At 52.3% G+C, this 20,685-nt stretch overlaps 7 protein-coding genes and 1 non-coding gene across 8 annotated transcripts; 4 read left to right on the forward strand and 4 right to left on the reverse strand.

Moving 5' to 3' along the window:
* Positions 1 to 1,727: 1,727 nt before the first annotated feature.
* LY79DRAFT_582230 (carbonic anhydrase) lies at positions 1,728 to 2,620 on the forward strand (the record flags this gene model as incomplete). The annotated part of the gene is made up of 3 exons (XM_060560243.1): positions 1,728 to 1,743; positions 1,813 to 1,923; positions 2,019 to 2,620. 3 exons carry the CDS (start codon positions 1,728 to 1,730, stop codon positions 2,618 to 2,620), a joined length of 729 nt encoding a protein of 242 aa, XP_060410928.1.
* A 496-nt stretch (positions 2,621 to 3,116) lies between these two features.
* Positions 3,117 to 3,797, reverse strand: LY79DRAFT_592586 (nuclear transport factor 2 domain-containing protein; the record flags this gene model as incomplete). Its single annotated transcript, XM_060561441.1, has 5 exons — positions 3,117 to 3,227; positions 3,298 to 3,396; positions 3,466 to 3,537; positions 3,614 to 3,678; positions 3,773 to 3,797. The coding sequence occupies 5 exons, from the start codon at positions 3,795 to 3,797 to the stop codon at positions 3,117 to 3,119; spliced, it is 372 nt and encodes a 123-aa protein (XP_060410929.1).
* A 3,951-nt stretch (positions 3,798 to 7,748) lies between these two features.
* On the reverse strand, positions 7,749 to 8,938 carry LY79DRAFT_592587 (casein kinase II regulatory subunit; the record flags this gene model as incomplete). The annotated part of the gene is made up of 2 exons (XM_060561442.1): positions 7,749 to 8,621; positions 8,780 to 8,938. 2 exons carry the CDS (start codon positions 8,936 to 8,938, stop codon positions 7,749 to 7,751), a joined length of 1,032 nt encoding a protein of 343 aa, XP_060410930.1.
* A 578-nt stretch (positions 8,939 to 9,516) lies between these two features.
* On the forward strand, positions 9,517 to 11,061 carry LY79DRAFT_563080 (JmjC domain-containing protein). The gene has a single exon (XM_060558524.1). The coding sequence runs from the start codon at positions 9,667 to 9,669 to the stop codon at positions 10,714 to 10,716; it is 1,050 nt and encodes a 349-aa protein (XP_060410931.1). The 5' UTR covers positions 9,517 to 9,666; the 3' UTR covers positions 10,717 to 11,061.
* LY79DRAFT_563081 (cytochrome P450) lies at positions 10,952 to 13,393 on the reverse strand. The gene is made up of 4 exons (XM_060558525.1): positions 12,839 to 13,393; positions 12,517 to 12,761; positions 12,234 to 12,460; positions 10,952 to 12,142 (listed from the first exon to the last, which is right to left on the reverse strand). The coding sequence occupies exons 1-4, from the start codon at positions 12,943 to 12,945 to the stop codon at positions 11,195 to 11,197; spliced, it is 1,527 nt and encodes a 508-aa protein (XP_060410932.1). The 5' UTR covers positions 12,946 to 13,393; the 3' UTR covers positions 10,952 to 11,194.
* Positions 10,970 to 11,041, forward strand: LY79DRAFT_t204. The gene has a single exon. It is a non-coding gene; the product is annotated as a tRNA-Met (tRNA).
* A 610-nt stretch (positions 13,394 to 14,003) lies between the features above and the next one.
* LY79DRAFT_521828 (uncharacterized protein) lies at positions 14,004 to 14,959 on the forward strand (the record flags this gene model as incomplete). Its single annotated transcript, XM_060555387.1, has 2 exons — positions 14,004 to 14,056; positions 14,134 to 14,959. The coding sequence occupies 2 exons, from the start codon at positions 14,004 to 14,006 to the stop codon at positions 14,957 to 14,959; spliced, it is 879 nt and encodes a 292-aa protein (XP_060410933.1).
* A 315-nt stretch (positions 14,960 to 15,274) lies between these two features.
* On the reverse strand, positions 15,275 to 18,781 carry LY79DRAFT_331182 (phosphoenolpyruvate carboxykinase). Its single transcript, XM_060552497.1, has 7 exons — positions 18,502 to 18,781; positions 18,246 to 18,294; positions 18,153 to 18,178; positions 18,020 to 18,069; positions 17,794 to 17,960; positions 17,639 to 17,672; positions 15,275 to 16,933 (listed from the first exon to the last, which is right to left on the reverse strand). Exons 1-7 carry the CDS (start codon positions 18,605 to 18,607, stop codon positions 15,590 to 15,592), a joined length of 1,776 nt encoding a protein of 591 aa, XP_060410934.1. The 5' UTR covers positions 18,608 to 18,781; the 3' UTR covers positions 15,275 to 15,589.
* Between the last annotated feature and the right edge of the window lie 1,904 nt (positions 18,782 to 20,685).

Below are 20,685 nucleotides of genomic sequence, written 5' to 3' on the forward strand. Positions count from 1 at the left end.
TTTCAGAGCCCTTGACTCAACTAATCCCCGACAGCTCGTACCCAGCGGACCAACGATCAGACGAGCGTTTCCCGTGTTGTTGTGGACTGCCATATGTCTAGTCCATATAGGAGCGGCCTACAGGGTATGATGCTTGCTCGATCCATGCCGGGCTAGGACGGAGGTACTCCAACTGGCGGAGAAGGCTAACCCTAGGAGACAATGACACGCAAACGATACTTCTGCCCAGATCTGGTGGGCAGAGTTGTAGTCAACTAGTCAACTACCGATAATGCCGCCGTCGCCTCTATTCATTGGGACCCCCCTCCCCTGCCCTTTTTGTTCCCATCTTGTCCCATTACTGCCTTTTTCGTCAAATGAGAACAGCTGTTATAGGAATTGTCAGATATGCCGTGTCTTCCGGTAAGAATCGCCGATACATCGCGCCGCGAGGTCGACAGGGTCGGATTATGCTTGGGTCGTTGTCCGGAATGACAAACACTTCAAGTCGCAATTTGAGTTAGACGCATCAAGTCGCGGAAAGGGGGGGGGGGGGTCCCTCCCGTTCTCCCCCCTCAAGCCCATCATCTCCCACCTTTACCGTCTGTCGTGTGCTAGCTAGTCCCTGGTGAATCCAGGATGACACGTTTGGTATTTCGGAGCGACTCGTCCAAGGCTTGGCTCTGCCTCCGAGTGCGGGCAGCTTTTCATGAAGTGCCATGGTCCCCCAGTCCCAAAGGACGTGAGATGCACGAACTTGCCCTGCTATTATCTGTCGTCATTGCCTTCCCCATGACCCTAATATATCTTCGAGCAATATATCATCGTTCTCTACTTATATCACCTTCATCCTCCTTCTCCTCGTCCTCGGTGGAGTTTCACAATATACTCTTTCGTCAAAACTGCGTGCAGCATCTCAGTTGCTTCTGAAGGATCTCGAAACACCTTGCTTGATGCTTTCCTTATTATAGCTTGCCCCCCAAGCAACCCACACCTTGCTTGCAAGTCTCCGACTATCTCAATGTAAGTCTCCTTGACACAGTTGGTTGACCTTGCTATGCCATACACTAGATACCACGTTCCACCTTCAGTCACCCGCCCACACAATCTTTGGGCACTTCCCTCCCTCTCTTCCTCTCTCTCCCCCCCCTCCTTCTCTTTCCCCGACAAAGCCTCAATATACTGTTGCTTAGGCGGATTGTCATAGTGCATCTAGCCCGACACGGCTGACCCACATTCAAGTAGCAGGATAATCCCACAAGGAGATCCAAGGTCACACCACATCATTCGGCGCCCGCCCTCCCCTCACGTTGGACTTGATAAACCCCGACTCTGGTGACTCTCCAACCAGTTTACTGCGCGTATTATCGGTTGTCGGAAAATAAGTTTGCCTTTTCACCTCAACGCTGTTGTGCTCCCCACAGGTCCGACCGGCAGTCTCCCTCCCACACAAGATTTACTGGGCTTTCTTGAACCCGAAGCCTCGGAAAGAGACAGGACTCTGGTGGCCGGCCCAGATCCTCTGTCTTGGATCCAACATAAGCACCATCGGGAGGTCTCGTATAATAGTTGACTCCTTGGCTAAGCAACTCCAGCTGCGCAGGTCTCAGCTGGCCCTCATCCGCACTGCGTCTAAACAAGGCTAGCTAGCAATAAGGCGACTCCGACTGTTCCTTTCGTATTAGTTTTATTGATACCCTTTCAAACCTCCTCGCAAAGCAGGTTGCTTAGTGGTTGAATTGACCGCAATGGCGTTCCAAGACCGTAAGTACCACTAAGAGCCCTCTTGGTCTACCCTCACATGTTACTGATACAGCGTCTTCGTCAATACAGAGAACAAGTTCTTGTATGCTTTGAGCTCGAACCAGGCATGGGCTGGGTACAAATCGCACCAAAACCCTGCCTTCTTCAAAAACCTCGCTTCGGGGCAGTCGCCCTCGATATGTAAGGCTACCTAGCTTCCACGCACACCGGCTGCTGATCACGCGCGCCGCCGACAACGTCTTATCAGTTATGTAGCTAACAAGGTGTGGCAACAGTGTGGTTAGGCTGCTCTGATTCAAGAGTGCCAGAGACAACAATACTCGGGCTTCAGCCCGGCGACGTATTCGTCCATCGCAACATTGCCAACATCGTCGCGCCCACGGATATCAACACCTCAGCCGTCATCGAATACGCTGTCGCACACCTCAAGGTCAAGCACGTTGTCCTCTGTGGCCACTCGGCCTGCGGTGGTGCCAAGGCAGCGCTGGGCGATTCGCGTGTCGGAGGCGTCCTGGACACCTGGCTTACACCACTGAAGGCGGTTCGCGTTCAAAATGCTGAGGAGCTTGCTGGCATCAAGGACGATGACCATCGCGCTGTCCGGATTGCCGAGATGAACGTCGAGACTGGTGTCAAGGTCTTGATGGCTAACTTTACGGTCCAAGAGGCCATGAAGGAGCGTGGTCTTACAGTCCACGGATGTATTTTTGATATTGCTAGCGGTCGTATCCGTGACCTTGGCTTTGGCACCAAATTTCCGAAGAGCCATAGGAGCAGCAGCATCCTTTCCAATGGCGGGGAGGAAGAGATTGTCCGCGGAAAGCATGCCCAGCTTGTGTTTAGCGATGGAGGGGATGCGTCCATGCTGGTCCGCTGAAAGATAAAGAGCGCTGTTAACGGCGTAATCTGGACATACCCCCTTCACCTGCCCGCCAGTGTGAGGCGATGCTTAGCAGTGGCCACAACTGTATCTGAAGGCTTCAGATTTGCTTCGTCTTTGGGAAAAGTCGTGTTAAGGAACTAAAGTGAACATCGCACGGGAAACGAAACAAATGGTACAGAGAGGTTGAGTTCATTTTACGAAATCAGGGGATGGGTGTCAATGGTGTTGAACATGTGTGATGGTAAACTTATTTCTCCCATTTTCAAGGGGTCATGCAGACAAACAGAGCCTTGCTTGATTCCTTGCAAAATCCCAAGACAAACCGGAGAAGGGGGTGCTTTCATTCCCTGCCTCTACCTATGCCCAGTTCATTGAAGTCGGATGTCTGGATCTCATCAGGTCGACATTTCCTCTAAACTGCCGGAATTCATGCCTCTGTCTCGTGTCGTCGGAAGAAGTGGCACGTGTATCTCGTCAACAGTTACGACATTTAACCGTAAACCAGCTTGAAGATGTCGTTGAAGACAAAGTAGTTGCCGGTAGGGTCACGCACCAGCTGGAAAGCCTGGGTGTAGTTTTGGGGGCGCTGCTCCTCGTCGACCTAGATTCGCAATTGTCAGAGAATTTCCAATGCGGTTGATTAACCTAAAGGATTTTAGTCTTGTGCTTACCAAGAGCTGGCCGGTAACGAGAATGATGATGCCGCCCTCAAGGGTGGGCTGGGCATCGAGGGTCGTAACCTGGTGCTTGACCTTCTCGAAAGGAAGAGACTGTAATGGTGTTAGTGTCACCTCGCGGCAGCGCCTTGCTCCTCTGGCTCTTGTCCAGGAATCACATACCGTGAGCTTCTCGACGATGGAGTTGACGCCAAGGGTGGAGGCGGACTCAAAAGTCAGCATGGATTGCTCGCGCTAGTTATGCCGTTAGCTTCGCAAGGCCACCCGATCGAGAGATGAAGATAAAATAAAAAATCGGTTGTTATCTCACGTAGAGGCTTGCAAGTCCCTTGCGGTCCGAGTCGAATTGGTTGTAGTAGAACTCGATGAACTGCTCTGTTTGCGTTTAGGAAGGAGTTAGTCTGGCTTAGGGTCGGAGATAGACGGCAACGGCATTGGAAAGCAGGTTTCGAGCAACGGGAGCACCTACTTGCAACCTCTTCAAAGTCTGTCATTGAAACTTAGTTAGCCATCTTTCCGTACATCCGTCTGCAACTCGATGTTGGCAAAAGAAAAACAAGGAATCGTAGAGATGTCGGAGAAGCGGGGCAAGAACACGGCCAGCGCAACGCGAAGCGCAAGTGCAAGGCTGGTCGCACTGGTCGCGGAGGGAGGACGGAATTGACTTACTGCCAGCCATTTTGTCTGATTTTAAAAGAGGAAGGCTATGTTGTAGGCGTGATCGGTATGTCTAGGATGGGCAAAAAGCGCTCGTGAGTCTAGGTGGCCTTTTTCTAATCTAATGGGAGAGCTTTCCTGAGGGCAGTCAGGCTGGAAAGAAAAGAATGAGGGGTGGTGGTGACTGAGAGGGGCCGTCCGTCACCTTACAGGGGCACAGCGCACACATCGAGGGCCCAAGGCTGTTCCAATTCGGGATGGAAGGTACCTAACGCACGTCGCATACGCTGGCGAGGTACCTGGTCTGTCGGGCCCTTTCGGGCATAGGGCAGTATACCTTCGGGTTTCCTTGTTGACGGCGGGGTTGTATTGGTCGCAGTGGGCAACCTCTTTGGTTACCGGTATATGCGATTGTACTGCTTCTCATACCTCTTTCTCTCATAGATGGTGGGGTAGTCTCATTTTCTTTAAGCATATGCAATTAAGAGTTTTCTGCCTAACGGGACAACCTGCTTACTAAATGCTGGCCGCCCGAAGCGAGCCTCTGTGGGGGGGAGGCCCGTGCGCTGGACTTCTCTCGTCTCGTCCAGCTACAAATATTTCAATCCTTTTAAAACATTTCGCTTTCCTTAATCTACAACACGATATCTCTTTTCAAATAGCCCGATCCTGCTACTTACCAACAGTCCAGCACGCAGGATATCCTAACCTGGTAAGCATTTACTTTTACTTCCTAACCACACCCACACATACGTGGGTTGCTACATTGATGATCATCTCTTCCATTAAGAACGGCCAACAGAAAATACCATGTTGATTCAAAAATTATCAAGCTCAACAGTCTGAATGTAGCTTACATGCAACATACTCTTTTGCAACAACAAACTTGTTTTGTCAATGGATGTTTGCTAACCCGGACTTTCACAGATTTACACACTCCTACGCCCTGCTCAAAACTGCATCTCGGCCAGATTAGCTCCAAGATAGATAAAAATGTTATCACTCTACTTGGCCATTAGCAACCACGCACTGCTCTCCCTTCGCCAACCTGTGACATTTTCTTAGAACCCTTGGCTGGCCTGAGGAACTCGGCGACTGACCTGACCTTTATCATGGCCGCGAGAAACGTTGCGACGCTATGCTGGTGAGGCGCTGGCCGTCACAAGATTTCCAGATTTTCGACGCTGAATGTGCTTGTTTTGTGAATGAGGAACAAACGCCAGTCAAATAGCACTGAATATAATACAACTTGAATGGTGGCCTGGTTTTCTGAACATCTCATCTCACAGAAACGGAGCTGTGGGTACATGAGCGTAGGTTGGTATTGGTTTCTAAACGCTTCTAGGACCATCCTGCACCCATGTCCTACCTTCAAATGCCTTTCCCTCCTTGAGAAGATGCTAAAATGCTCATCTGCCGTGGTCTTGGTACCTATGCTTTGGCATGAACTTGCCAACGTCACGGTTCGCCGCTATACCCAGACCTCAAGAATCGCGGCTACTGGCCGCCTCCTTGACTACCACCTAAGCTAGCGCCTTAGACCGCTCGGTCATCTTGCCGGTATCCTGGGTGGATTTCTGAAGTCGGGAAAACAAGTCGTAGAGGATGGATTCAGGCCGGTGAGTCTATGGATAAGACCGAAGGACTATGTCAGCTGGCATAGCATAGCACAGCGTAACACTCGTTTTGTGTGCTGTTGGGCTCTAGAGGGAAAAGTGTGTCTTCGCTACCCATGTCTGGGTAAATGGGGGAATCATGACGCCAAAGCGAAACATAGCTGGAGTAATCAAATTCAAGACGGAGATGGTATGCTTACATTCGACTTCTTCTAGAGGGACACAGGGGCCAAGACAGCCGGTGGCTGGCTGTCGTTCCTAGGATGAGAAGGTGCAATTCATACCTCAGCCTTTCAACTTTAGGAACTCAAAGGGGCAACTTCCCACTGATTAATTTGCCCGAATAAAATCAAATACGGCCACTGCTCTTCATCCCATGTAGCATCATCGAACACCGGTTCACTCGCCATGGGGAAACGAAGCCCTATACCTCAACCCGGGCCCAGCCGCTTGGGGTGGGTACAACATCCTCTCTTCTCAACTTAGCCAGCTGCTGTGTTTAGGGGTAGAAGGACTACCCCAATGCCAAAAGCCTCTTGAAAGAGGACAGCATGTCCAACCGTATGCATACTGATTGCTAGCCGCATTACCAGATTAATGCGACAACAGGCAAAAACCCATGCCACGCTCATAACACTTGGTGTTTTGTATCTTTTTCTTAAAAATCCCTAATGCCAACTTTGGCTTCTGTCTGCCATATCTGGGAAGTTCAACTCAATCAGCAACTTATGGTCTAGAGGACAGCACCTGAAGATATGATACTTGACCAACCTCCCAGGTATGGATGCTGTTAGTACAAGGTGGCTTATTGTCGTTCCGAAAAGTCCTTACATCGCTGTGCTTCGACCCCTCGAACCCAAAGCGCACAGCGTCAGACCACTATGCTGAATCGTTAGGGATGTTTGGTTTTGAAGATGATCTGGGCTAAAAGACATGTCTCGAGGGATATAATTTTCATTGCCTGCCTCCCTCGAAGGGAAATGCCGTGGAACTGGTCAGCCCCATATACGCAAGTGCTCATTGGCACGAAGGACTCATTGGAGCTCCATGAAGCATAGAAGAAAATGCATCACTCTCAAAAAGAAATAAACAGCTTGCCGTGGGATAGAAGCCGGGGCTTATGAGACTGCGGATACCGTATCTGAGCGCTGTATTGTTTGAGCGAGAGTCCGAGAAGAATATATCAAAGGTTCCAGCCACGGTGCCAAGGTCACGCCGTGTAACATCATGCAGATGCCGATTTCCGCGATATAGGAGGACATGAACGACCGAGTCTGGTTCTCTTGAGCCATTGAATCACAATTCAACTTCTTTTCCGGCGAATTTGGAGGAAATGAACTCTAAACTCTTTATGTGCTCGCTCCCAAGATACCCCTCCAGCATTAGATACACAGGAGGATATCTCAGGGAAGGGAGATGTGGGACAGTGTCAACAGTGAATGTTGGCCCAGTGCGACGAGGTTAAGTGGAGATGAAAAGTTGCCAACTATTCTGCCAGGGAAGAACAAGAATGAGAGGACATGAGACCTCGTTATTCGTTTGCATGGTAGTTCGTCGGTTGCAGAGAAATATATTACGACAATGTCGAGAGGTATCCATCGTTGGCGCTAGTGTGGTGTCTATCAATGATGTTGAAAAGAGTCGGATGAGAACCAGGCGTCCAGGGAAGGGAACAGCAAACAACGGTTCGAAACATGACACAACGCATACGCATACACAAGCCGGCATCACGATGGGCACAATGTGGGTTGTTGCTTGGATTGACCGACGAATTGCATGCAGTCTATAGTCTGTTTCCCGAGGCCCCAAAAATGCAATGGCCGTCGCATTACGCCTATACAGCAGACGTTGTCGCCTGCAAAGAGAATCGAAACCGTATTTCGTTCCACGATATGATTTGTTTACTTCCGTAATGCACCCCCCCTTTAGCAGCGACGTGCCCCATTCGTCGAGGGAGATCGGGACTTGCCTCCTAAACGCCTTCTACCTTATGCAGGGCATCCATCCGTATTGGCCGTTTCCTCGCGCGCTCCACCATCCCCCGTCCACAACTATTCGTGCCTCTATCTTGGCGTAGCACTCAAGTGTGCCATCGATCGTCATCGCCAGATTGCGGGAACCGAGTACAGATCACGGAGAGGATGGAAAAATTACTGCTATCCAGCTCGGCTCTCAAAGTTCCGATTCCGCACCGTTTGTCTCGACGTTCATGGGGCTGCCGTTCTGAGCCTGACGTTGCGCACGAAGGCGGGCATTGCCACGTGGAGCACGGTGCCGAGGTGCGGGCCGTCCATTGCCGTTCATGTTCTCGTCGTCCTCATCCGAATCGGGGTGCTCATCCGCATAGAGGCGCGCCTCGTCCAGTTCGGTCATGTCGTCCGGCCTGTCCCTCAACCACTGCATCCGTGGACCCGATTTGGCAATCTCAGAGACGCGGAAGCCGTAGATGCGAGGCTCATATATCCGACCAGCACCCAGACCGGGTGCAATGTTCTTGGCATACATGCCGTTTATCATCTCGACCGAGTCATCGTTGATGCGTGCGCCACCACTGCTGAGAACCTCAGCTCCACGCTTGGTGAGGTCGTACTCCGGGAATGTGAGGAGGAAAAGGGCACCGAACGTGCGACCGAAAAAGGCTCCATCAACCGTCTGGAAGCGGCTATTGGGGGGGACGTAGACGTCGAGACATGAGGGGCAGAACAGCTTCACAGTGTCTTCACCAGGAATATCAGAGAGTCCCACCGGGAGTGTCCTTGCTTGATCGCAGTTTGTTCGGGGGCAGCAGCCGAAGTGACCCAGCTCGTACTTCTCACTCATCTGTTGGATTCCTGCCCGTGAGCAGATGAACCGTTGATGAATCAGGCCATAGAGCATCTCAGAGGAAGACTCAATGACGCTAAGGTCACTCGCCATGCGGCTATGTTGTCTCCGGTCGTGTCTGGGGCCGAGACGGTCTTGGTCTCCCGAATCATTATCCTCTTCGTCTTCGTCTTCCTCTTCCTCTTCGTCCTCGTCTTCCTCAGGCTCCACATCGAGGATCATCTGAACGTACCCGGTTAGTACTCAAACCTATAAGGCGGGAGGTTTCGAGAAGCACAAAAGGGGGGAAGAGGGGGGAAGAGGGGGGGGGGGGTTGAAGAGAGCGAATAAGGCAAGTTCAAAGGATAGGGGGAACACCGAGAAAATCTTGAAGAGCATACCTCAAGTGCTTCCTTGTACATGGCGACCTGATTCTGCAAGCCCGTGAGATTGAAGTCATCTTCAATGAACTCCTCAGAGACTTCTGCGAAGTATTCGTGGCCAAGTAAAGAGCAGAAGGAAGATATCCAAGACTCCGGGGCCCCCGAAGAGGTGGACATGTCGTCGAGGTAATCCAAGGTGGTGGTATTGATGGGGTGTCGGGTTAAAAGGCGAGAGTTTGCAGCGCGAGTAGGCTCGCGCGATATAACCGTTGGATGGAGTCAAAGTCTGGCCTTTGTACGGCTGTTTGGATATCGGGTAGTAAGTAGTATTCCCAGCAGGGGCGCAAATATGGCGGGGTAATTGGTGGGCGTGCGGAAGGGTCAGACGCGGCGCATATCGAGCGCAAAAGTCGACGCCGTCGATAGAGGGGATGGTGGATCGAGGACGGGTTTCGCGAAAGATCGGAGTCAGCGCGCTTAGCGAAATTGAGTTGCGATACAATTTTATTCGTCCTTATTTTTGCTTGGGGGCGAAGGCGGCGGTGGTATTTGGGCCTCTCAGCAAAAGCTGAAGTTGTGGTGGGTGGCTGTGGTGCCTCACGCAGACCGCCCAGCCCGCTTAGAACAGAAGATTACACCCAATCACAACCGTGGCCTGTGCGCGTGCTTCTGCCCGGTGAAACGGGTCTTTTCTTAATCCAGCGGCCGTCCATCTCGGTGAGAGACTCCCTCTCACCTGCTAGCTATGTCCGTTCACCGAATTGCAACTCCATCCCTCGCCCACGTGATGTCAGTCTTGAGAGAACACGCGTCATGCCGGAACTGATGATGCACCATATGCTTGTCACGCGTCAGTGTCCACCTATACCGAGAAGAGAGCGTTTCCGGATGAGCCGTGTCTGAGAATGGTATCTCGCATACCAGGCTGTTGCTGCGCAATCAGGTTGCCAAAGCCAAGACTGACCGGCCGAAGCTTCTCAACCATCACCTCCGTCGAAGTCACAAAAACAGCATTCAACGCCGTCGACATCTCCGAATTCCGAGAGACGGCTTTCGGTCCGGGGATACCTCGTCTTTTCAAACAACCAACGACATCCTCAATCAAGAGTCCCTTCCCAGCATCATTAAAATGGTTCAAGCACGATGAAGCCTTTCACCCCCAGGCCCTCACGCAGGGGCCCACCGTCACGTTCGCTAGTTACATGGACCAGTTTGCGCATCACATGCTACCCTATGAGCTAATGAGCCCCCAACTCTCTGAAGACACGAATCTCATTGTCAGTACAACAAATCAGTTCCTTCACTGGCTTGCTTCGGGCTCGGACCCCATAGGCGCGGTCCTGGCCGGCATCGTTCATGCCGCTAGTTATCCCGACGCCTCAGAGCCGCGCTTCTCCTCTTTCACCGCGCCCTTTCTGCTCCTTCTTAAGGCCGCTGAGTTCAACAGACTGCACGAGAAGAAAATCAAGCAGCTCTATGTAGCTCAGGCCCAAATACCTGACCTCCCGCCGGGACTTCAGGATGACCTCCCTGTCCCGCGCATTGTAAGGGACGCCGGCAAAGGCGATGTCTATAGTTCGAGCGTGTGGCTCGGGCTGGAACCGACGTACACACCGCTGCACCGAGACCCCAACCCAAATCTGTTCTGTCAGCTTGTCGGCGAAAAGACCATTCGTCTACTTCCCCCGTCGTCTGGGGATCGCTTGTATTGCAGGGTGCAGACGCAGATTCAACAGTCTGGAAATAGCCGCATCAGAACGACGGAGATGATGGAAGGCCGTGGGAGAGTCGTGATGAACGCGGCCGTTTGGGGTATGGAGGGCTCCGAGGACATTGTGGAAGCCAGATTAGGCCCCGGAGATGCTTTGTTTGTCCCCACGGGCTGGTGGCATAGTGTCAAGAGTGGGCATCATGACGGGCGACTTAACGCGTCGGTGAACTGGTGGTTCAGATAGGAATAATGAACGAGGGGACGATGGGGCATGTAAGGCAAGCTGCCGTGTACTACAGTGGACGAGTTTCGATTGTTCAAGTACCACCCATGGCGAGCCAGCAGAATACAATACTTTTGGTTCTTTGCCGACGTATTCGTTCGCTTTTTGCTGAACTTGAATTCACCTCGGAACGAAAACTGCGGTAGTGGGGTGAGCTGTAAACCCTATTGTAACCTAGAATTTTCCCCAGATTCCAAAAGCAAGACCCACTACTAGCACAATAGCTCAGGGGTAGAGCGCTGGGCTCATAACCCAGAGGTCCCTGGATCGAAACCAGGTTGTGCTACATGACGAGTTCTTCTAGTGCTGCAGCATTGTTTTTATGCATCTATTGCAAATATACCGCTTGATTGTCGCATTTTGCTCGATGATAGATGATTTACGCGCGAGAGTGTATTGATATCAACAGTTGTGCAACAGCTTGTTAAAAGCGTTTTAACTATCCCGAATCGGTGCCCCTGCGGCGCACAAAACAAGGTAGCCCATCCTTCATTGGGAGTGTCAGACTGCTCTTGCTGACTCTCGTCGAGTCGTCCACCCTCACACAGTCGAAAAGGCCAACCACCGTGGCGATGACCTGCACGGCAATGATCTCTGCCATTTTCTTGCCCAGACACGTCCTCGGCCCGCCGTTGAAGACGGGGAACTCCGAGGCGCTCTTGTTGGCTACCTTGCCATCAACCAGCCAACGCTCAGGGCGAAACTCGTCCGCATCAGGGCCCCATGTGAGGCGTGATCGGTTCATTGCCCAAGTGCACCATACAATGACAGCGTTCTGGGGGAGAAAAGTACCGTCCGGCAGAGTGGTCGCCTGTACAGCCTGCTTGATCTCGAAGGGGATGGGTGGGAAGATGCGCAGTGCTTCACAGAAGACGGCGAAGATGTATGGCATCGAGGTTGGATTGCCCTGCTCTGATATGGCCTTCTCAAGTGTGTCCTGACTGTCCTCTGTGACTTGGTCGATTTCCTTGCGGACCTTGGCTACGACCTCGGGATGCTTCATTAACAAGTAGAACGTCCATGTAAGAGCTTGTGCCGTTGTGTCTCTGCCAGCGGAGAGGTAGTTCAGCGCAGCATCAGCGACCAGCTGCTCATCCCCGATGGAGTCCAAGAGCGATTGGATTAGACTACCCGAGATATCGCCCATTCTATCCTTGCTAGCATCTTTGGAAATCTGCTCCTCGTTCACGGTACGAATCTTTCTGTCCTTTATTGCGTTGGAGACAATACTGCGTCCGAATGACTTCACGGCCGATAAAGACTTCCGCAACCGGGCACCAGTAAATAGTTCGCTGACGAACCATAGCGGGTTTTGAAACCGTTCAGCAGTTGCTCCGGATGCGTAGTCGAAAGCCAGGCCGAAATCGTCTTCGGCGTGCATCTCCATCTGGGACTTCCCATCAGCGAAAGAGTCCTTGCCCACGAGTAACTTGGCTGGAGCAGGGATTGTGTGGCTTTTAACCAGGAAGGAAACCTACATTGTACGCCATCTTCCCCATGAGTTGTGTGGTGATTTCGTGAAAGACAGCTTGTAGGTCGACAGTTCCCTTGCCGGCCTTAGCCTCCAGGAAGGCCACACTCCGCGATAGATACTCTGGCAGAGCTACATCTGTCAGGACTCTCAAGTTTGACGTGTTGAGAAAGTTCAGCCCCGCTTTGCGCTGTATCCTCCACAGGTTACCATCAACATTGATGATCCCGTTGCCTATATCTGTGTGAGCAAACATAACCCTTCGGTGCTGATTCGCATGGGGTGCTGACCGAATAAGTCCCTCGACCGCGCTTGGAAGAACTCGCCCTTGGCAAATATGCCCTCATTTTTGAAGACGTAGTCGAGATTTCTTGGGTCACTGATAATGACGCCAGGCGGGAGGCTTGGAACGGAGATCTGCAAGGTCTCATAGCCGTAGAGCTGCTCGCACTTTGCAAACCAGTCGAACAAGTTTTGTCGGTCTCTTAAGAAGTTAATGCCGTTGCCAGCAAGGGGTAGGGTACCAGGGGGGCGTCTGGGCAAACCAAATCAGTGCTGCGTTGGACCGGGACCTGTCCGTCCCATCTGTGGGAAGCTTCGCCTATGACTTACTGTAGCGGAACACCGTTTCTCTTCAATTTGGATTGGCCAAAAATGGCATACAGCAACACGGAGACGATGCCCGCGGCGAGGACTGTTAAGGGGTTAATGACACCCATGTTGAAGCCGTACACCACAATGGTTGTGAAGGAAACGAGCAATCCTTCTGTCAGTCGTATTGTGCTTCAGAATTCCAAAGAAACCCTTAGCGTTTGGACGAGAAAGGCGTTGAAGGAAATATCAATAATCCTGGGATGAAATCCGGTGGTTGGGCTGCTGCTTCTCGGCCTCGCTTCATTCGGTCTGCAAAGGAAGGGCCTAATTAGCGGCAGCAACACAGTGACATTGGGCCAGATCAAATTAGGGTATGTTAAGTGCGTCGGAAATCGTCTGATGTCAAATCATCCATCCAATGAAGTCCATCGCAGAAACTCAACGGCTTCATCCAGGTAGGCCGAAGAGGAAGCTGGTTGGCGGTTGACGCCTGGCGAGGACAGCAGGTTGAATTGGCTTTCAAGTCCCAAGGGGTCGATCCCACAGCTTCCCTCTCCACTAAAGCCCTGTCAAACCCCGCACCCCTCCCCTGTAGCTTTCCGCCGTCATGTTGTCTTCCATTTCATCATCCTCACCTCACATAGTCATTTACCCCCAAAACGTAAACACCGCCAGAGAATCGCCGACGGAGCAGTCCCGTAGTACACCTGTGGATATGTCACAGCCTCATACCAGCTGTGTTGTTCAGCCACGGTCAAATGAACAACCAAACCTACATACCTAGGTACCTAATAGATAGGTAGGTACTGTGTTCCTGTACCTGTACAGCGTGGAGACAGAATCCCTGCCCGTTCTGGATCTTTCGGTGTCTCGAGGTGTTTGTTATGTGCAGCGAATGCAACACCCTCGAGCCTTTCGCGCCAGCTAGGGGCAAAGCGAACTGAACGCCTCTGTTCCTCTACTCAACAAGCACACCATCGACCCGTCCATAGCATCAACCCTTATGGCTTAGAATTGGCCTACAAGCTAGAAAGCAGAAGCCTTTTGGAGGCACGTGCTATCTAGCGTCGAATCTGCTTTGGCCGCCCATATCTCGGAATTTCAATTGCTCCATATCGAGCGTTGTCTCGCTTGCACGGCTCTTCCCAACAACACCAACCACTCTCGCCTTAACGTCACTACGATGGCGCCTCTTATACCACGATTTCACCTCTTCGAAATCGACGATCAACCATGGTACGCACGACTGCATCGACTCCCTCTCCCTCCGCTTCACCTCTGCTTCGCAGTCAACTGACATAGTCTCTGAACAGGTTCCCGTCCTTCCTCCGCGCTCACGTTCAAGAGGGCCTCTACGTTGCCTGGGTCCAAAGACTCCCCGTCCTTCAGACTGCCTCCCCAGCCCGCGTCGCCGCCCAAATCCTTCAGCGCATGCTCGGCCCCCGCCTACCCTCTTACACCTTCATTGACTTCTGCGCTGGCTCCGGCGGGCCAACTCCTGCCATCGAGCGTCACATCAACTGCCACCTCACAGCTCAAAAGCAGCCCACTGTTGACTTCATCCTGACCGACCTGCACCCTAACACCGACGCCTGGGCCCGCGCCGCCGCCAAGAGCAATCATATTGGCTACGAGCCCAATAGCGTGGACGCTGCCGCCGCCCCCCGCGAGCTCGTCGACGGCTATACCTCGAAAGGCAAGAAGGTCTTTCGACTCTTCAACCTGGCCTTTCACCACTTTGACGACTCGCTGGCAAAGGCAATTTTGAAAAATACACTCGAGACCTCGGACGGATTCGCCATATTCGAACTGCAGGGCCGCGACCTATACTCTTTCCTCATGCCCGCCGTCCTCGGCATCGGGTGCATCTTCTTGGCGCCCTTGCATGCGTGGAGGTTACGCTCGCTTTCGGTGCTGATTTTTACCTACCTCATCCCAATTTTACCGTTCGTATTGGTATTTGATGGGTATGTTTCTGCCCTGCGAACAAGGACGCCTGATGAAGTCGAGGCATTGATGAAGTCGTGCGGTGCCCGCACCGATGGTTGGGAGTTCAAAAGTGGCAGCGAACCGCACCTGCCGCCTTTGGGGCACGTGAACTGGATCGTGGCCGAGAAGATTTCATCCAGAGATTGGTGAGATGAACGGCGTGAGCTTGGAAGTTGCAGCTATCTGCATAAAGTAGTATATAACCACGATATGACCCAAGTACTTGTGCCCTACATCAGTGTCACCAAACACTAATGTCAGTCTAAGGCCTAGAATCAGGGGAAAGCAGACGCCCTCAACGTGGGCATGCATGTTCTTAGATCCAAGATAGACACCTCACCAGCTTCACGGGTGAGTCGAGGGCACAGGGGGGATCTTATTGGTAGTACAATCTACTCAGCTCATGAACCCAGCCAGACGCTTGCGAATGTAACCGGAGGATCTTGCAGCGTCGGGCTCGGAAAGCTTAGAAAGATAGAGATTTAAATGACGGGCCCGCAGGGGAGGGGACACTATGAATGACGTAAAACTTATTTTCATTTTCAATCTATAAGATAAGTCCAAAAACTGATCAAACTCCTGTGTTTATACAACAGAAAAACAACAGAATCCCAAAACTGCCGCAGTCCCACGCGGCATCATGTTCATGTCGAACGATGTCGACATAACCCATTTCCCAAAAAAAGACCCAAAGAAATGATTAGATATGATAATCATAAACCCACAAATAACGACGCTTTACGCTCGCACAGCAGCATGCACTTGGTTCGAAACTTTAGTTTAGACAACGGGACCAGCCTTGACGACCTCCTCGGTCGCCTCGCTCGCGTACTTCTTAAAGTTCTCGTTGAAGAGGGTGCCGAGCTTCTTAACTTCGGTCTCAAAGCTGTCGTTGCCCGCAGTCCAAGCGGCCTTGGGGTTAAGCAACTCACTGGGAACGCCGGGACAGGTCTTGGGGACCTGAAGGTTGAAGGTGTCATACGTCTCGTACTCAACCTTTGCCAGCTCACCGGAATGGATGGCATCGAGAATGGCGCGGGTGTACTTAAGCGGGCAGCGTTTGCCGCCCTGGGAGGCGCCAGCACCAACCCAGCCCGTGTTCAGAAGCCAAGCGTTGGCATTGTGGTGCTCGATCTTATCAGCGAGCATCTTGGCGTAACGCATGGGGTGCAGAGCGAGGAAAGGCTGGGCGAAGCACGAGGAGAAAGTGGCCTGAGGCTCGGTGACACCGTCCTCAGTGCCGGCCATCTTGGAGGTGTAACCCGATATGAAGTGGAACATAGTTTGGGCGCGGTCCAGCTTGGAAATGGGAGGTAGGACACCACGAGCATCGCAGGTGAGCAACACAATGTTGGTGGGGTGCGAGTCGGAGCGGCAGGGAATCTTCGCATTGCTGATGTACTCAATTGGGTAGGCGCATCGGGTGTTTTCCGTAAGGGTTGAGTCATCGTAGTCGACGATGCGAGTCTCGGGATCAAAGACAACGTTCTCAAGAACGGAGCCGAAGCGAATGGCACCAAAGATATCAGGCTCCTTTTCGGCCGACAGGCCAATGGTCTTAGCGTAGCAGCCGCCCTCAATGTTGAAGACGCCGCGGTCACTCCAGCAGTGCTCGTCGTCGCCAATCAGGGCACGCTGAGGGTCGGCCGAAAGGGTGGTCTTGCCGGTGCCGGACAAGCCGAAGAAGAGAGTGACGTCGCCGTTCTTACCCTCGTTGGCGGAGGAATGCAGAGTGAGAACGTTATGCTTAATGGGCATCTCGTAGAAGAGGACGGTGAAGACACCCTTCTTCATCTCGCCAGCGTACTCGGTACCAAGGATGACCATCTCCTTCTGAGCGAAGTTGATAGCGACCGAGGTGCCGGAGGTCATGCCCTCAGTGTACCTGTTGGCAGGGAAAGAGCCAGCATTGTAGATGGTGTAATCGGGGTGGAAGTGCTCGAGCTCCTCACGAGGAGGGCGGATGAGCATGTTTCTCATGAACAGTGCATGGTAGGCGCGGGCACAGATTACACGGACGCGGATGCGGTACTTCTCATCCCATCCAGCATAACCATCCACGACGTAGATGCGATTTCTCGTGTTCAGATAATCGATGGCACGCTCGCGGTTGATCTTCCAAACCTAAAAATCTCACGTGTCAGCAGATTTGTGGATCTGGGTGCCGAAGAGAAGCATTGATGTGGAGGCGGCGAAAAGTGGTGGGGCGAGGGACAGGGATGAGAAAAGTGGTTTAGCGTCTTCCCCCCCTCGGGTCGGGGCAGAAACAGAAACGGGAGTGGGTAACAATGACTGCAGGGCTATGACGACACTCTTCTAGGCGCAATCTGCGCCCAGAGCACACATCGCTCCCATGTAGAACACAAAGGGGGAAATGTCTGGAAACATTGGATGATAGCATTTCGATGAGATGCTCTCCCCCAACAAGTGTCAATACGTATCGATGCTCAAATTTCTGCACTTGACAGATCGGGAGGAGATGGAGAGAGGTCGCAGTGCCGATCTGAAACATGACGTATTCGTCGACGGCAAGTTCCTCGGCAAGCTTGACCTTCTCCTGTACTGCTGACTGGGATTTCAACCAACTTTACAGCTGTAGTCAAGGGAAAGCCAAAGCGGTGCAAGGCGACTTGTTTCATCGAGATGTCGCGTGACGAGAAAGACCTGCTTGATGTCTGTGTCTGGGGGACGTGGCTACTGCTGCTGCTGCCGGGCTGGGCTAGGCTGGGCTGGGCTGGGCTGGGCTAAACGGGAAACAAACAAAGAGCAGACAGGAAGCGTGCCGACTTCGACTGAGCCATGACTCGGCTTGAATGTGGTTTGTCTTACCTCGGGTGACATGGGCTTGTTGACAGGACCCCACCTAGGAAGTTCGACTGTTAGTAAATGGTTACGTATTCAAGAATTAGCAACCAGCCATTTAGCTGCTCACATGCACGCGGCAAGATGTGTACAATGGAAAGGTTTTGGGTAGTAGTGCTTACCAAATGTCGTCCTTGGAGCTGTCCTCCTCGACGATTCGCTTGTCGAGAGGCGAGCGTCCAGTCTTCTTTCCAGAGTAGGCAGTTAGCGCACCACTTGATGTGATAGCAGAGCCAGTCTCGTATACGAGAGCGTCTTCGTAGAGGGCGGCAACGGAGGCGTTAGGGATCTAATCCACGGTTAGTTACTTGTCCAAGAACCTAACCCTAAGCCGCTTTTCGCACGTACAATGGCGACTCGGTCATAGTCAATGTGCGCGGTCTCGTGAAGCTCCTCCTCTGTTTCGGCGTGTTAGACTAGTTCAGGGTGTTGGGTGGCTGTGACCGTCGCAGAGGATCGGCTCGCAAATAGACTATCATACCAAGCTCGGTGTGCTCATGGTGAGGACTGGATATGCCATGTTAGTCGGGATCCTTTGCAACGCGTGTCCAGATATGGGAACAAGGGGACATACGCAACACCACTAGGGTGGAGAGGGGTCTTGTTGACGTTGCTAGCGATCACTTTGGCGGTGGTCATGTTAGCTTCTGGTTTGTTCTTTTCTTCAAGCAAGGTAGGCAGTGATGGTTGGGAGACCTTCCCGAGGCTATGTGAAGGGTACGGGAGGTCAAGAAGGGGAAACAGAGCGCATGTCTACGTGGAAGATGTCCGATAGACGGGAAAAGGTACGGCGATGTGGATAAAGGGGAATGAGGAAGGAGGGAACAAACTCTTGCGTAAATCTGCGTGGGTTCCTTCGTGAAGAATTTGTGACTTTGGGCCCTTTACTGCTGGATCGGTGTAGGGAGAAGAGGTTCTCTGGACGGGATCCTTCATGGTTTTAAAGAATTGAGAAGACGGCGGGTTGATTCTTTGAGATCGGGTGAAGATGGCTTGGGTCTGGGCTTGTGGTTCTCGTCCGCTTTCAGGGATGGCAAAGGAACCGTGTATCCACTTGCGTGTCGAGGTACGGATAGTGTGGAGCGAAAAGCCAGATGGGAGTGTATGGAGTGAGTGGGCAAAGGTGTAGACAAGACTGCTTCGCGACTTGGTCCGGGCTGGAACCGAGGATAGAAGGCCAGAATGGGGTCTCCCACTTATAAGAACGGGCGCGGCGTGTGGAGTCGCGGGGAGGAGGGCAACGACGTGACTGGACGAGTTATCGTTTGCTGGGCGCTTCACGATATTATCTCGGGTTCGGAGGAGGGGCGTAGATCCTTGTTGCGGGCTCGGAATAGGGACAGGATCGGAAAGACTCGAACCTGTTGCTTGTCACTTTCGTCCCTCGGGGCGAGCTCGTGGAGAAGCGGACTAGCGAAGATGGACAAGTACGTACTGGGTATGTATCTCTCTGCCCTACCTTAGGTAGGCCAGTAGGTAGTGAGTGTGAGTATGAGTGTGGGAAGGGGTGAGAGGGGAGGGGTGGGGTGCGTGGGTGTGTGGGCAGTGCAAGTGCTGCGAGGTGCAGGGCATTCTTGGTTTGCCTCATCGTCCAAAGATAATGAGGGCCCGACCCGTCTCTTTTTGATTATTAGGTCATGATATCACGCCGGGCTAGGTACTGGAGCAGTAGTGGACAGGCACACACGAGAAAGGGGACGGATGGATTAATGGACTAGTGCCATGCGAGTGGGAACTGGGAATCGGTTACGGTAAAGTGAACATGGCGGCATGGCAGGGGAGAGGGTACGCATTAGACAGGTAGCAATTCGACATTTCTCTCGGTGGACGATTTACAACACATTCTGCTCCCTCTCTTCCTCTCAGTATTGTACTACTGCGCGCGGCTGCATACCTACCTACCTACCTACCTACCTAGGTGGTATACATAGTACGTGTATCCGTACATTGGTATGCATGCACGCACAAATCCGCATCCACCCCCCCACCCACCCCTTCCCCCTCCACCCTTTTTTTTTCCCAAGGCGGCCTCCCCCACAATCACAATCTACAGGCTTCTTCCGTCTGTCTCCGTGGGTGTCGGCATGGTCCTCCCGAACACTGGCTAACTTACCTTGTCTCTCTTGCATCTGATCCGTCGATAGTGTGACTCGAAGCCGCCCGCCCGCCTACCCAGTACGTAAAACATGTCTTTGTGCACGCGATCACTTTCAACAAGGCGGCAGTACATGGTTCCTTTCTGCCGATTTGGGTTCGTTTAGTTACAGATTGCGGCATTATAATATTGGACGGCTCTCGGGCTGTCGCGTTTGGCAGGAGAAAGAGAAGAAGACGAGAGGACAAAGGACAAGAAAAGTTTAGGCGGCCTCCGGGACGTTCCTCGGTCGTCGACGCCTCTCCAGTTTCTTGAAATGTCGAGGTCGAAAAGATCCGGGAAGGACAATGCACCTGCAGAAAAAATGCTACCATTACCCTTGCACATCCACCAGCCAGTACCCAAGTACCTCGTGGGAGAGGTACATCGTATGCCTATCTGTGTGGCCATGCGGCGCCCAACCCGACGAGCCCCATGATGATCGATTCAAATCTTGTTTCTCCAAGGGGCCAATTAACCGCGGCCAAAGTTACGAAACCATGCATTAGGCAGATAAAGTCGGAAACCAACCAACTTAACTTTTTTATTCTCTGAATTCGTCTTTGGATCTCTCCCTTACCCTCTGAGGAACGTGACCGAGTCAGGGTGAAGAACGAAATAAGTACTCTGTATGCATTTGATTGTCCCAGTTTTGCTTTTCGGAGAAAAACAGAAAAGAAATCTAGACGGAAAGGAGCCCCGAAGAAAAAAGAGATGGGGAAAAAAAAATCCAAGCATGAATCATGTAGGAATAAAGATGCACAACAACAGGAAGAGTTGGGGAACGACCCGTCCAGTATCCGTTCCGTGCCGTACCTGACTGAGGAGAGAGCGCGAGGCACATGTCTGCTGTCCCTCGTCATGGGTAAGGGGCACGTAC

The sequence above is a fragment of the Colletotrichum navitas genome (assembly GCF_030913465.1).
Source record: "Colletotrichum navitas strain CBS 125086 chromosome Unknown LY79scaffold_61, whole genome shotgun sequence".
Lineage (NCBI taxonomy): Eukaryota > Fungi > Ascomycota > Sordariomycetes > Glomerellales > Glomerellaceae > Colletotrichum > Colletotrichum navitas.

Bases quoted from the DNA above. Each gene is read 5' to 3' on its own strand.
- LY79DRAFT_563081 (XM_060558525.1), bottom strand. From the start codon at position 12,945: ATGGGTGTCATTAACCCCTTAACAGTCCTCGCCGCGGGCATCGTCTCC. The intron at 12,762-12,838 runs GTAAGTCATAGG...TGGTTTGCCCAG, and splicing joins AGAAACGGTGTTCCGCTACA to ACGCCCCCCTGGTACCCTAC. The intron at 12,461-12,516 runs GTCAGCACCCCA...ACACAGATATAG, and splicing joins GCGGTCGAGGGACTTATTCG to GCAACGGGATCATCAATGTT.
- LY79DRAFT_331182 (XM_060552497.1), bottom strand. From the start codon at position 18,607: ATGAAGGATCCCGTCCAGAGAACCTCTTCTCCCTACACCGATCCAGCA. The intron at 17,961-18,019 runs GTACGTGCGAAA...ACCGTGGATTAG, and splicing joins ACTATGACCGAGTCGCCATT to ATCCCTAACGCCTCCGTTGC. The intron at 16,934-17,638 runs GTAAGACAAACC...TGAGATTTTTAG, and splicing joins ACAAGCCCATGTCACCCGAG to GTTTGGAAGATCAACCGCGA.
- LY79DRAFT_563080 (XM_060558524.1), top strand. From the start codon at position 9,667: ATGGTATCTCGCATACCAGGCTGTTGCTGCGCAATCAGGTTGCCAAAG.